The 14,570-nt window shown below is 47.0% G+C and overlaps 1 protein-coding gene across 11 annotated transcripts in view; it reads right to left on the bottom strand.

Moving 5' to 3' along the window:
* Positions 1-9,454, bottom strand: part of Zc3h4 (zinc finger CCCH-type containing 4) — a 40,073-nt gene extending 30,619 nt beyond the window's left edge. The window contains exons 1-2 of one of the 11 annotated variants that reach the window (XM_075990842.1): positions 9,398-9,454; positions 8,037-8,202 (exon numbers count right to left, since the gene is read on the bottom strand). In XM_075990842.1, coding sequence (XP_075846957.1) covers positions 8,037-8,197 — 161 coding nt within the window. In that variant the 5' untranslated portion in view covers positions 8,198-8,202; positions 9,398-9,454. The other 10 variants (XM_075990870.1, XM_075990851.1, XM_075990861.1 and 7 more) reach the window with 10 other exon arrangements.
* Between the last annotated feature and the right edge of the window lie 5,116 nt (positions 9,455-14,570).

The raw sequence follows: 14,570 nt of genomic DNA on the forward strand, positions 1-14,570 counted from the left end.
GAAAAAAGATTTTTATGTATGTATGTATATGTACCTGTGGGTTCTGAGAAAGGAACTCAGGTTCTCTGGACAATCACCACGTGCTCTTAACCACTGAGTTAGGGCTTTTTGTTGTTTGTTTGTTTTGGGCGTTAAGATGGTTTCTCTGTGTAGCTCTGACTGTTCTAGAACTTACTTTATAGAACAGGCTGACCTTAAACTCATACTTCCAATAATTTTGATGCCCTTTTTGAGCATCAGGCATACACATATTCCCAAAACATTCATACATGACATAAATCTTAAAACACACACACATTAAGAACTTCTGAAGAGCTGCAATAACCTGCATATAGCATCTGCCGGTGCTCTGTATGATAACATGCTAAGAAAAACTAAGCCCCAGCCGTCTGTTAGGAAAACGAGGAGGGCAATTATCCAAGCCACCTGCAGTAAACATTTAGTCAAGAGACTCTAGAGTCTGGCCCCAACTGCCTAGGGTTAGGTCACAGAAGGATGAATTGGCTGTTATCACTTCCAGAGCTGGACCTTAGGAAGACTTTTGTTACTTCTCATGAATGAAAATCCCAGCCATGAAGGGTGGTGGTACAGCACTTTATCTAGAACATTCTTGGTTCATTTCCAGTACCTCAAAAAGGAAAAATTCACCCATCCACTTTGCAGCTAAAAAGCTTGAGCCTACATGCCCAAGCATGGAACACAAGGATGATGGAACCTCTATGAACTGGGAGCCTGGCAGTGTTCACCAACTTTATACTACCCATCCACCCCACATAAGCATACTATGGCCACTGTGTGCAAAGGCCAACAAGCCTGGTCACGGGCCCAGAGTATACACTGTCAGCTTTTTGCACGCCATATGGTGCTGTCTCAATTTCTCAGCTCTCCCATTTGCTGCTGAGGATAATACAGATGAGCATGGCTGTGCTGATAAACTCGGCCTATAAAAACTGACTCAGGACAAGGGAAGGGACAAAGTCCTATACTAGATGAACAACTTTCAATTTTTATTTTCTTTCTTTTCAATTTTTTTTTTGTAGTACTGGGGCCAGGAATGGAACCCAGGTTTTTGTACATGCAAAATACCACTGACCACATCGCCAGCCAGTTCCGTTTTTTACTTCTATCTTGACAGGGTCTTGCTAAAGTTACCCATGCTTCGATGAGCTTAGCTAAGGTAGGCCTTGTGATCCTCTTGCCTTAGTCTCCCAGGAAGCTGGAACTGCAGGCCTGATCATCATGTCAGGCTCAAACTTTCTGCCCTTGACCTATGTCTCATCTCCTTTTACATTTTGTGTAAAGATATAAAGGAAGTTTCACTTATCTACATTTCTACCTTCTTCTCATGTTTGCCTAGTATGAAGACACATCAATAAATGGACTTCATAGCCCATTAAAGACCATATGCTACAGTGTGAAAAGTACTGTAGCGGTATAAGTATGGTGGTACTTGTCTTTAGTCCCAATCTTGGGAGGCTAAGGCAAACAGATGTCTGTGAGTTTGAGGCCAACCTGATCTATGTAGCGAGTTTAGAACCCGTCTCAAAACAACAAAAAAAGTACTATACCACTGCACTTGGGAAGTTGAGGCAGAAGGACTGCTTCAAGTTTAAGGCCAGCCTGAACTATAGAATCAAGACTCCATATCAAAAAAGAAAGAGGACTAAAGAGATGGCTCAGTTGTTAAGAGCACTAAATATTGGTCTACAGGACCTAAGCAGTTGCCAGTCCCCAAATAGGTGTAACTCTAGTTCCAGGGAATCTATTGCCTCTGAGGACACCTGCACTAATGTAAACATGCCAACACACACACAAACTAAAATAAAACTAATCTAAAAGTGAGAGAGAAGAGCAATGTAGCAGACTCAGGACAGCACGGTGGGGAGAGACAGCACCTGTCACATACAGCCTCTAGCACTTTTCATGATTAAATCTTTTTTGTTGATTTCCCAGCAAAGGTTAAGTAGCTAGTAAAGGAAGACCAGGAAGACTGCAGCAGGCCTTGAAGGTTACCCTTAGACCTTTCAACTTATAAAGGTACAGTTATGCTACTGAGAGCCAGCCTCAAGTCAAAGGGCACAGAGGAACACACCTGCAATCCAAACACTCAGAAGGCAGCGGCAGAAGGATTGTCGTACAGGGGACTCAGCATGGGAAGATAGCCAGTGTTCTATGCCAGGAAGAGCTACTGTGTGAGAACCTCTCTTGTTAAACTAGCCAAAACAACAAATACTAGGGGCTAGTCAGACATGTTGGCTGCATCTGTGATCCCAGCATTCTTTTTTCCCCCCTTGGTTTTTCGAGACAGAGTTTCTCTGTAGCTTTGGAGCCTGTAGGGAACTTACTCAGTAAGTCACCAGGCTGGCCTTGAACTCACAGAGACTCATCCATCCGCCTGTCTCTGCCTCCCAAGTGCTGGGATTAAAGGTGTGTGCCACCACTGACCTGCATCCCAGCATTATGAAGTCTAAGAAAAGAGCATCACTTAGAGTTGAAGGCTAGTATGTACTAAACTGTGAGAGCTTGTCTCACAAATGAAAACAACAACCAAGGGTTAGGGATACAGCTCTGCAGTAGAGCAACCATCTAGCAGTTGCAGGGCCTTGGGTTCCTCCCCTAGTACTGAAAACAAAACACAACAATGAAACATTTCTGTTCCAAGCAAAATGCAGGACAAGCCTTGCTGCTGAATAAACAGCCAAATTACAAGAGGTGGAAGATCCTGGAATCCAGCACACCTGGCCCTCAGAGACTCAAACCAGGAGAGGTTGGCTGAAGTAGAGCAAGAAGGTGGGTTGAAGAGTGACGGTTGGCTTTGAATCCCCAGCTTTCTGGTTCTCTGAGGGCCCAGCTCAGCTGGAATGCTGACTCACTCCACTCTTAATTGCGAAGGCAAATACATGCCAGTACAGCAGGCACTGGCTCAAGACAGCAGGACATTTTAGCATCTAGAACAAGCACTGTGCAATAAGAAGTGCCACAAGATGGCTTCCATTGACTTTAGTCCTCACTAGGCTTTCGATTAAGAAAGCTGCCCAGAACCTGAAAGGTACAGGATGAGTAAACTTCTTTGTCACACACACCCCGCTCCTACTTACACACCAGACAGAGTTCTATTTAGAATTTCCTCCTATGTAAGGAAAGAGGCACTGTGCCGCAGCCACCGTGTGGGTGCTCTGCAGTACCCACTGGACTGTAGTGACCAGCCCTGAATAGTAAGAGCTGTTTCCAAATACCCACTCTCCTCCTTCACATCCTGTTGCCACCTCCAGTGTTCAGCTATGTTACCACTTGCCTGACAAACAGGGAGCTGAGTTACCAATCAACAGAGCCGAAGCAGGGAAAACAGTAAGGTACTCTGTCGGGGGAGCAATCTGGCCAGGAGAAACAAGCTACTTCTAGCAGTCTACAACCTAATGAAAAATTATCTCTATGATGATGTGGCTGTCACTAGCACCAACCAAGAGGCCATCTCTTCATTTGTCACAGCAGCTCAAGAATCACCTCAATGGGCAATGTGCCTGAAATTGACTGTGAAACCACCCCACCTTCCACACAGCACTGTCACAACACGAACGCTGCACTGCGTGTACAGTGTGTCCAGAGCACTCACAGATGCAACAGAGCTTTGCAGCAGACGAGGCATCCAAACTAGGAAAGCCAGAGCTGGAAAGTTTGGCTCCCTCTGGGCAAGTTCATTTTTGCCTTTACTTATCCAAACAGACAACTTGCCACAGCCTATGAGGCCTTAATTATGTAACTGACTCCAGACCATTTCCTTCATTTTACCTCTTGCCAATGAGCGGGCTGTTCCTCCAGGTCCTCAAAGCACTCAACAAGTAACAACTGCCAGAATGCTGCAACCTTCCTGTTTCCCTCCCATCCTGGCTGTGCACCCCAGCAGTGGTGAGGTACAACTCAAGCCACATCACTAAAGATTCCACAGCAGGGCAGAACCAGTCACTCTGGTACTACTAGAAGTTTCCATCCATACAGACCACATATAGGTTCCCTAAATTTGGATTGACTTAAAACTATCCACAGAGACTTGGAGACAGTTTAATTAGTTGCTTTCAACAGAGGTATTCACTGGAAATGAATCCCTAATCCTCACCTCCATGAAAAACGTTTCTAGGGACACCTCAGCCACAGAACAATGAAGAAGGTGGTTCTGAGACAAGAGACAGTACACAGGGAAGGTAAAAGACTGAACAGCAATGGATGGGGGAGGGGGGCAATGCCAGGGCCTAGGAACCTATCCTAGAGTTTGGCTATATGCAAACACTCAAATTCAAGAGCCACACATTCATTCACCTCTAACTTGCCAGGCAGGGAAGTAAGGGTAGCCTGCCTTCCCACACAATTTCCTCTTGGGTCTCTCTGACTAAGGCAAAAACCACACGGACGATTTTCTAAAAGAGCTAACTTCCAAAAAATTCTGTCAAGAATCAAAATCTAAACCTTAAAAGTCAATGAAGGAAAGCCCTAGAAGACAGACTAGGAGTTAGAAAGCCCTTATACAGAATCAATCACTTTATCTTTGGAGGAATAAACTGGAGAATGGGGGTGGGGGTAGCTCTGACTTGAAGCAGCTACACTGTCACTGTCAAGGCCCATTGTACTCTTACTGGAGATTTTTGACTTGCTTTCAAATTATACTTTTCATCCAGAGAAAACAAAAACTTCCAAGGTTACAAAGTATTAAAGCTTTGCTGTTAAAATCAGGGATTCCAAGTGACACCCTTTTCTTTTGCTTTTGCAACATCCATTAATTTCATTATTAACTAATACTGGTACATCAGTTTGGGGAGGAAAAAAAAAGGTACTACTGTGACATTCCAAAAATAAGGACTACCTAAATGCAATTGACTTAATATCAGGGACTCCTCTGCAAACAAATCAAAAACAACAAACCCTTGTATGGCTATGCCTAAAAGTGCTTTAAAATGTGTTGAGAAAACACCTTCAAGTTCAGCAAAATGACTGCTAAAATTTTCATTTCCAAAAGGAATCCCATTTCCTTCTAACATTTTATTTTAAAGTTTAAACATCCTTTTGCAATTTAGTAACCCTAAAACATGTGGAATGGAAAGGTTATCAGCTGGCAATCCAGTTTCTGTTCTGAGCTCCTAGAGGAGGAATTTTACACAAGATGGGAACCTTCAAATGTTTTTTCCAGCTGACCCAGCGCACTGGACTGTGTATTGAGTTCGTGCTTTAGACATTTTGTGCAGTAATATGTTATGGAAACTTCTTCCTCCAATAACTGATTTTACATCAGGCCACCATTGCATGGCAGGTAACTGTGAATATATTAAAAGGAATAAAACGAGAGGCCTGACAAACTGCAGCTTCCATGCTCAAGGGCGGATGGGCCTCTTTTCTCCTGAGGACGCAAAGAGGGAAACAGGTTCCTTTGGAAGGGACTAGGCATATGTGTGAGAACGACTTCCCTAACAAAGTACATCAGGGACCAAAAGTGGGCCAGGGGACAATGGTACTTCAACGTGTTTTTGTCTTTTAACAGAAGAACTTATGCTTGTAAAACACATTAGAAGGACAGTGTTAGGTCCTGCAAGTCATTGCTGCTGTTTTTGTTGTCCACGTTTCTTTTTAACTTGTATGTGTAGGATGAGGGAGCACTGAGGATGGGAGGTGTTCTCTCCAACATGACTGGGCGTGTAACACGTTTTACATCAACTTTTCACAGTCAGGCATGTGCTTTCCAACAAAGAGCGGTGGAGACAGGAGAGATCAGGATTTGACACAGTTTACAGATACATTTTGTGCTTAGACAGTACTTTACAAATGACTTGCTCAATTTAAATGTCTATCACCATAAGAAACATTCCAGTAAAATAAGGACCTGCTTGAAACGGTCTTTTTTCGGGGGGGGGGGGGGGGGGACGGGATGTGATTTTAACTTGAATAAAAGTATAAACCAAATCAGTAAGCTTGTTCCCTACACTTGAAGCAGCCACTTTCTCTGAAGGCTGCAGACAAAGCAATGGATGGATCTGGAAAGAGGGTCACCAAGGGTCGGAAAACATACTGGGCCTTTTCCATGGATTTTTGTCATGTTACAGTAACACTTTTTTTTAAAAAAAAAAAAAGAAAGAAAAAAAACTGTGTACATCAAATTTTCAAAAGTAAACACTGAAAGGATGTGCAAGTCTAAAAGGGCTCAATAGGGTTAGAATCCTGATTTGAACATAATAAATCCACTCTCAAGCATCACTTTGGTCTAAAGGCGAGGAGGAAGCAGGCAGGAAAGGGACTAAAAGAGGGAGATAATTGAATTACTCAATAAAAGAGGCTACTTACCATCCCAACCCATTGTAAGACATACACTTCTGACATAAGAGAACTCCTTAGAGGTCGGATAAAGCTCGTAAGCACCTTTGAGTAAGGCACCTGCCCCCGAGAGGGCCTGGAAGCCCAACGTGGGCTTAGCGAACAAACCTCCGCTAATCTGTTTATTTCCTTGAACTGTAGTCTGGCTGCGAAGGGCTGCGATTCCCAGGACGATACATTTAATTAGAACAAAACGAGAAAAAAAAAAAAGTAAAAAGCTCACCAAACTGCTGCACCTGTGTCTTTGAATGTGGGTGCCATTTCTTTTAAAAGGCAAAGAAGGGTCTGTGAAGGAGAAAGGGAAACGAAAGAGGACGTGGGAGTGGGGATAAAGAGCTGAGACCCTTGTCTGGAGGGGTGCTCTGGGATTCCCCAGGCGGCTGCAAGCCATCTGTCCAGCGAATTCTCCACCCTACCCCTGCCCCCACTGCCTGCAAGACTCGCTTTCCTGCCCACTGAAACTCACCTTTCTATTTTCAAATCTACTCCTTCCAGCCCCCAGGAGTCAGCAAATCCTGTACCCCATACCCTTATGCTCCAGGAGGGCCAAAAGGGCCCAAAACCTCAACCTGAAAACGAGCGGGGCTGTCCCCATTATTACCAGCCAGAGAAGGGCGTGGGGGAACCCACTTCGCACTTAATAAAGGACATGGGGTGCCATAGTTCACATTCTGCCAAAGTACAAGGGAACCTCCTTTGCTCCCATAAGAGCAATAGCACCCCATTTTACCCTTAAAGAGGAGACATGCCCAGAAGAAAACAGTGGCCAACTTCCTCTCCTATCTACAGCAAACAATCTTCGACACCCCCGAGGGAAAAAAAAAAAACTTAAGGATCCTCCACCAATGTCACCTACCTACAAAAAGAGGGGACCCTGAGAAAAAAGGAGGGGTTTACAAAAAAAAGGTCAGGAGCTTTCACCTAAAAAGCTGGAGATGCACCCCTTCCCTGCCTGCCTTCTAGGGAGTAACTAGAAAATACCTCCCGCCAAAAAATTCAGAGTGCACAAGAGCCCCCATCCTAAGGTGCCCTCCACAGAAGGATGGAGCGAAGGCTGATCCGAACCCCCACTTTCTGCCTCCGTTAGACTCGGGTACCTATCCAAAATGAGCAGGGTATATACCTCCCCCAGGAGAAAGGATACTGTCAGGGATTGGGAAGACACCCAACTCCGAACCCCTAAGAGAGGAGCTGTAAACTGCAGATCCCCCTAAAACAAGAGAATCCGGGGGCCCCTCCCCCAAAGCCTTCCCCGAAGCCAGGCGACAGGCCGCTGACGGCCAGCTCCGGGCGCAGGGGCGGCCGAGGAGCCTGATGGGCCTCGGCAAGCCCACCCCCTTGGCGGCCCGTGACCCGGACGGGCGGACGGACGGACAGACCGGCGGGCGCGGGGGGTCCAGGGGGCGCCTCCTCACCTTCCCCTCAGCATGGCGCCCAAAAAAAGACAGAGCGAGAGCGAGGGAGAGCGGGCGAACGCCGCGAGGGGGGGCAACGCATGAGGCCGGGAGAGAAAGCGAAGCGAGAAAGAGCGAGCGAGCTAGAGACACCCACCGACCCCGCCCTTCCTCCTCCTCCTCCTCCTCCTCCTCCGCGGCCCGGCCCAACATGGCGGCCGTCCCCTTCCTCCTCCTCCTCCTCCCCCCCCCCGGGGGACGCTGCCCGGCTCAGGCCGGGGGCCTGACCTGTCGTCAGGGAGCGGGAGGCGGTGGTGGAGGAGGTGCGGGGTGGCCGCGCGGCCGTCGGGGGAACACGGAGGAGGCGAAGGCGTTGATGGCGGCGGCGGCGATGGCGGCGGCGGCGACTCTGATGGCGGCGGCGGGGGGGTCCCGGGCGCGGCCTCCATCGTTCCTTTGAGGGGGAGGGGATGTTAATGCACGAAAAAGGACTGCTTGGGCGTGGCGGGAGGGGCACACTTCAGCTCTCCAAGGCTCCTGATGGGAATTGGGCATATACCTATCTATCTCTTTCTATAGATAATATATATAAGCTTTTTTTCGGTTTCGGAATCACCTCTGAGCCGACTTCTACGTAGGCCGCGCGGCCTAGGCCCCGGCGAGGCCACCCGCCGCCTCTCAGCAGCCCGACCCTGCGATCACTCGCTCACGGGCACGGGACCCTCATCGGGGCGAGAGGTCCCCTTCCGATCACGCACACACACACACACGCACGGGTCCCCGAGGCCGGAGACCCGGGGGACACGGACACTGGTGGGTGGTTGGGTGTAATTAGCGCGGGTCGCGCGCAACGGAGCAAGCGAAGGGGAAGGGGGAAAGAGGAGAGCGAGCAAGGGGATGGTTAAAAAAAAAATTTAAGGAGAAGAGGGAACGGGCTGCGGAGATGGGCCGACTGTCTGCCCGCCCTAGATGCCCCAGCTGCCGGGCCCCCGCCGCGGTCAGGAATTCACACAAAATGGCGGCACAGCCGGGACGAGCACAGAGGCTGAAGCTGGAGGAAGGGCGTGGAGGGAGGGGGTAACTGAGAGGCCGAAGAAGCGTCACGTGGAGAGGGGCAGAGACAGCCCGCCCGAAAGAAGGCGGAAAGAACCGAAGCGGAAGGGAGAGGCGGAGGGGAGACGGAAAGAGCCGAATGCAGCTGAAAAAAACCCGAGAGGCTGGAATAAGCCGGAAAGAGCCGAAGGATGATCTAGGTCACTGAAGGAACTTGAAGCGGATCGGGGACCCACCTAAAGAACCAAGGGTGGTCGTGGGGGTGGGACTAGAGAAGGCACCGTGAGCCGGAAATAGCCGAAACGCTTCGGGATTGGAGAAACCCGAGGACTTGCGATAATCCGGAAAGAGCCGAAGTCAGTGAAGGGAGCGCGGCAAGAGGCGGAAGTAGCTGAAATAAATCGAGCTGAGCGAATAGGAATTAGCGAATGAGCTGCACGGGTGGGGCTGAAAAGGCGATTAATTAACTCAAAGAATAAATGACTTTCAGGAGCTCGCCCCAGAGCAAGCGAGAAGAACCGAAAATTGCTAGTTTGAAGGAAGGCGGGAAGAGCCAAAAGTTTTAGGTGGGAGAATGGGAGGGAAAAAAATTTAACCGAAAGCCGGAGACCGGTCCCAGGAGCCGGACGTTTCCGAAGAGGGGCTGGAGCAGAGGCGGCCCGGAGATGACGTCACTACATAACTCGGTTGGTGACGTCATCCCTGGGGGCGAGAAGGGCGGGGCCTGACCTGCGGGCGTAGTGAAAATCCTCTAGGTTCTTTAAACCACGAACAAAATCTTTTGACCCTCACCACTTTTCCCAAGTTGATGGTCTTCGTTTATAAATGGAGGCTGAAACCGAAGGCTGAAGGCTCAACTGGCTTAAGGTCATAGGTTTGGGGCCAGGATCTGGGAATAAAGCTCAGTTAGCAGTGCTTGGTTCTAAGCATACATTGCCAGCATCGGGTAGAACCGATCGCGACGACTCTGCAGCACTCAGGGGAAGGGAGCGATTGAGTTAGGGGAAAAAAAAAATGAGAAATCTAAGGTCATCCTGGCCCGCGTGAGGGAAGGAGAGAAACGGCTCCAGAAAGATACCATGTTCTCTAACCTCAGGTTCGGGTTCACACACTAAATAATTTTAAAAGTTGTTTAGTTCTTGTTTTGTTTTGTTCGAGACAGGGTTTCTTTTTCTTTCTTTTTTTTTTTTTTTTTTTTTTTTTTTTGGTTTTTCGAGACAGGGTTCCTGTCCTGGAACTAGCTATTCTAGACCAAGCTGGCCTCGAACTCACAGAGATCCGCTTGCCTCTGCATCCCGAGTGCTGGGATTAAAGGCGTGTGCCACCACCGCCCTGCTGAAACAGGGTTTCTTTGGTGCCCGTCCTGGAACTAGATTTGTAGACCAGGCTGGCCCCCAATTCACAGAGGTCCTCCTGCCTCTGCCTCCCGAGTGCTGGGATTAAAGGCGTGCACCACCGGGGCTGGAGAGATGGCTCAGTGGTTAAGAGCATTGCCTGCTCTTCCAAAGGTCCTGAGTTCAATTCCCAGCAACCACATGGTGGCTCACAACCATCTGTAAAGAGGTCTGGTGCCCTCTTCTGGCCTTCAGGCATACAGACAGAATATTGTATACATAATAAATAAATAAATATTTAAAAAGAAAAGGCGTGCACCACCACCACCAGGCTAAATTGTTCAGTTCTATTTGCACCCAGAGACCTACGTTTTCATTAGTTCTTTTTACCGTGCCACTTTCTGTGACAAAAGATGGGCACAGCATCATGGAGTTTAGTAATGGAAATTGCCCGTAAGAGAGAGAAAATGGAAGCAAGAATAATGACAGGGACAGGAAGAAGAGAGAGCTCCAAAGGAAGGAAATAGATCTTTCACCCCCTTTTGAAGCAGGTATCCCTTTTGTTCTCAAAAGGGAAAGAAAAGTGTACGAAGATAGGGGCCTTGTAATGAAAGAAAACAAAATTCATAGCTCATCTGAGATGTATGTTGGGGTTGGTGGTGACATAAAATTAGTTCTGAAAAACTAATGAGCCACTCATTTGAGACTGCTTGCTAAGAGCCTTTTGATCTTTAACCAAAGTTTCTGTCGGGATTCAATCCCTAATTTAATTTATTTTTATTTTATGTGTCTTGGTGTTTGCCTAAATGTATGTCTGTGCACCATGTACATCGGTGCCAGAAGAGGGCTAGTTCTCCTGGGACTGGAGGGAGTCACAGCCAGGTGTAAGCCGACATGTGAGTGCTGGGAATTGAACTCAGGTCCTCTGAAATGGCTCTTAATAGATGAGCCATCTCTCCAGGCCCCAATCTAATTTCTTTGGGTGCAATCCAAACTCTTGCACTTGCTACACAAATTCTCTGAGACACCCACACACAGTTCCTAATCTAATAGAAGCTATACCCCCGACACACAGGCTCTCACTATATACCTCCCTATGTAGAGCTGGGTGTCCTCAAACTCCCGGAGATCCACCAGTGTCTGGAGTTGAAATTAGCCACAACTCAACTTATTCCCTTATATGCAATGTCTCTAAGAGCAGATCTTTTGACCTGCTCATAACTACATTATCTAAAAATATCCTTATAAACTGACCGTGGTAGATAATACCTGTAATCCCAACACTTTTAGGGGAGGAGCTGGAGGGTGTTTTGTTTTGTTGTCTTTTGTTTTGTTTTGTTTTTGAGACAAGGTTTCTCTGTAACTTTGGAGCCTGTCCTGGACCTCACATGGTAGACCAGGCTGGTCTCTAACTCACAGAGATCCCCCTGTCTCTGTCTCCTGAGTGCTGGGAATAAAAGGTGTTCACCACCACTGCTCAGCATTCCCAGCACTTCTGAGGCTGAGACAGGAAGATCACCCCGGCTACATGGTAAGTTCCAAGGTAATCTAAACTAGAGAGCAAGACCCTATCTCAAATCAAACAAGACAAAACAAAAACTTCCACAAAACAAGGGAAAAATCTAAAAAGCAAATAATAAACTTGCAGTGGTGGCGTAAGCCTTTGATCCCAGCACTTGGGAGGCAGAGGCAGGCAGAACTCTGTGAGTTCAAGGCTAACCTGGTGTACAGAGCAAGGCCCTGTCTCAAAAAAAACCAAATAGAAAAAAAAAAAAACAATAAGCAAAGAAGGAAGAAGAAGAGAAAAGAAAAAAGAACTCCACAGCAGGCAACATGGCAAACAGGTACATGAAAACCTGATTTTGATCCCCTGAGCCCCCACAAAGATAATCCAATCATGTGGTATACGTCTGTAATCCTTGTACTCTATAGCACACAGAAGGCAGAGGCAGTAGAGTTGGCCTGGATCTCCTGGGCCAAAAGATGTTTTAGTAAGGTAAAAGGAGAAGAACTGCCTGTAAAGAGTAGAAGAAACACTGAGTGAAGGAGGTTGTGGATGTGTTGTCGGCACGACCATGTCAAGGAGCCCAAAGCCTCAAATCCTTCTTTCCTGGTCCTTGTGAATATTAATAATGTGTACAGAAAATGTCCACGATATGCCATGTGGTGGTGGCATACGCCTTTAATCCCAGTCACTGGGAGACACAGGCAGGCAGATCTCTGCCAGTTCGAGGCCAGCCTAGTCTACAGAGTGAGTTCCAGGACAGCCAGGACTGTTTCACAGAGAAACCCTGTCTTGGGGAAAAAAAGAAAGAAAGAAAGAAAGAAAGAAAGAAAGAAAGAAAGAAAGAAAGAAAGAAAGGAAAGAAAGAAAGAAAGAAAGAAAGAAAGAAAGATGTCTACCATAGTTTTCCCCCATATTCTGAAGACTGCTCCCTTACAAAGACTCCTCCTACAAAGACAAGCTAAACCTGTCTCTTTGATCAAGTTGTATACCATAGACCCGGGCTCCTTCTTTATCTGTATGTAATAACCCTGTGTTTGAATGTATTTGACCCCCATAAACTCATAGGGCACTATTAGGAGGTGTGACCTTGTTGAAGGAGGCTAGATGACACAGATCTTCAATTCAGAGTTTGAGGCTACAAGGCACACCTTTAATCTGGGCAACACCTTCTGCTGGAAGTGTGTCACTGTGGGGGGCGGGCTTTTAGGTCTTTTTAACAAGCCTCACTCCCTGTGACAGTCAGTCTGACTTTCTGTTGCCTGCAAGATGTAGGACACTAGACTGTTTCTCCAATACTATGCCTGCCTGCATGCCACCAAGATGAACCTCTGAACTGTAATCAGGCCACCACAATTGAATATTTCCTTTGTAAGAGTTGCCATGGTTATGGTGTCTGTGTCTCTTCACAGCAATAGTAAACCCTAACTAAGACATCCTGCCTCAGCCGGTGGTGGTGGCACAAACTTTTAATACCAACACTCAGGAGGGGAGGCTGGTGGATTTCTGTGAGATTGAAGACAGTCTGGTCAGTGAGCAGAGTGAGTTCCAGGACAAGCTCCAAAGCTACTCTGAGAAACAGTTTCAAAAAAAAAAAAAGACATCCTACCTCTTCATTCAGCAATATGCATTAATGCTGCCTCTCTGTTCTAGTGTAAATAATAAACACACTGAACTTCCAGGATGCTGAGGGTCTCCATCAGAAAGCCTTGAACTTTTGATCTCCACTTCCAGGGTGCTGGGATCACAGGCAGGCACCATCCCATCTTGACCAAACCCAGAACTTCCTGTGTGCTAAGAAAGCACTCTAACCAATTGATGTCTGTCCCCACTCCGTCAAGGGTCTTTTCTTTCTAGTTCTTGGGATGGCCCAAAGGTGGGTTTTTGTTACATAAATGAAGGAGTTTACAGAGATAGAGATGACACTCTCATTCCTGCTAAATGAGGAAAACTATCTGGTACCATCCCTTGGAGTCCTCTGGAAAATACAGGAGCAGGTGAGAGACAAACAGCAGTGGCGCACACCTTTAACTCAGCGCTGGGGAGGCAGAGGCAGGCGGATCTCTGAGTTTGAGGTCAGCCTGGTCTACAGAGTGAGTTTCAGGACAGTCATGGCTACACAGAGAAACCTTGTCTTGAAAGAAAAAAAGAAAGAAAGAAAGAAAGAAAGAAAGAGAAAAGACGTCATTTAAAAAAAAGCTGGGCATGGTAGTGGCACACACTTTTAATCTTAACACTCCTGAGGTAGAAGTAGGTGGATCTCTGTGAGAAGTAGGTGGATCTCTGTGAGTTGGAGGCCACCAGTGAGTTCTAGGACAGCCGGGGCTACACAGAGCAAAAACCAGAAATGAGAGAGAGAGAGAGAGAGAGAGAGAGAGAGAGAGAGAGAGAGAGAGAGAGAGAGAGAGAGAGAGAACTGGTGAAAAAAAGAATGAGAGGCATTACACTGACTTGGCCCTGTTGCATGCAATCCAATTTCTCTCTCCCTCTTCTTTTCATAAAGCCCGGCTTTTAGCAAGAAGGTGCCAGATAAAAAGAACAAAGCTGAGAGCTAGATTCATCCTCTTCTCGAGGGGATGATTTCGCCCCCTAGAGGATCTCTGTGAAATTACCGAGGAAAATTAATGAGTGGTTTTCAGTAATCAACTTTCTCTGGGGAAATGGTCTGCCCTCCCTTAGGATCTTTTTTTTTTTTTTAATTTCCCTTTTTTGCTGTTAGTTACAGTGATGAGGGGTCTGTTTCCAGCTCACCATAAATGATTACTTCATTAACAGTGAAAACCAGGCCTGAGGCAAAAGGCAAAAATTCCAAAACTATAGAAGTTGAGAAAACAACACGTCAGGAGTTCAAGGTCATTCTCCAGCACGACTACTTCGAGTTCAGCTTGGGTCACGTGAGACCTTGTCACAGAAAAAGAAAGAGGACAGCCA

Source organism: Microtus pennsylvanicus, chromosome 1, assembly GCF_037038515.1.
Source record: "Microtus pennsylvanicus isolate mMicPen1 chromosome 1, mMicPen1.hap1, whole genome shotgun sequence".
Classification (NCBI taxonomy): domain Eukaryota; kingdom Metazoa; phylum Chordata; class Mammalia; order Rodentia; family Cricetidae; genus Microtus; species Microtus pennsylvanicus.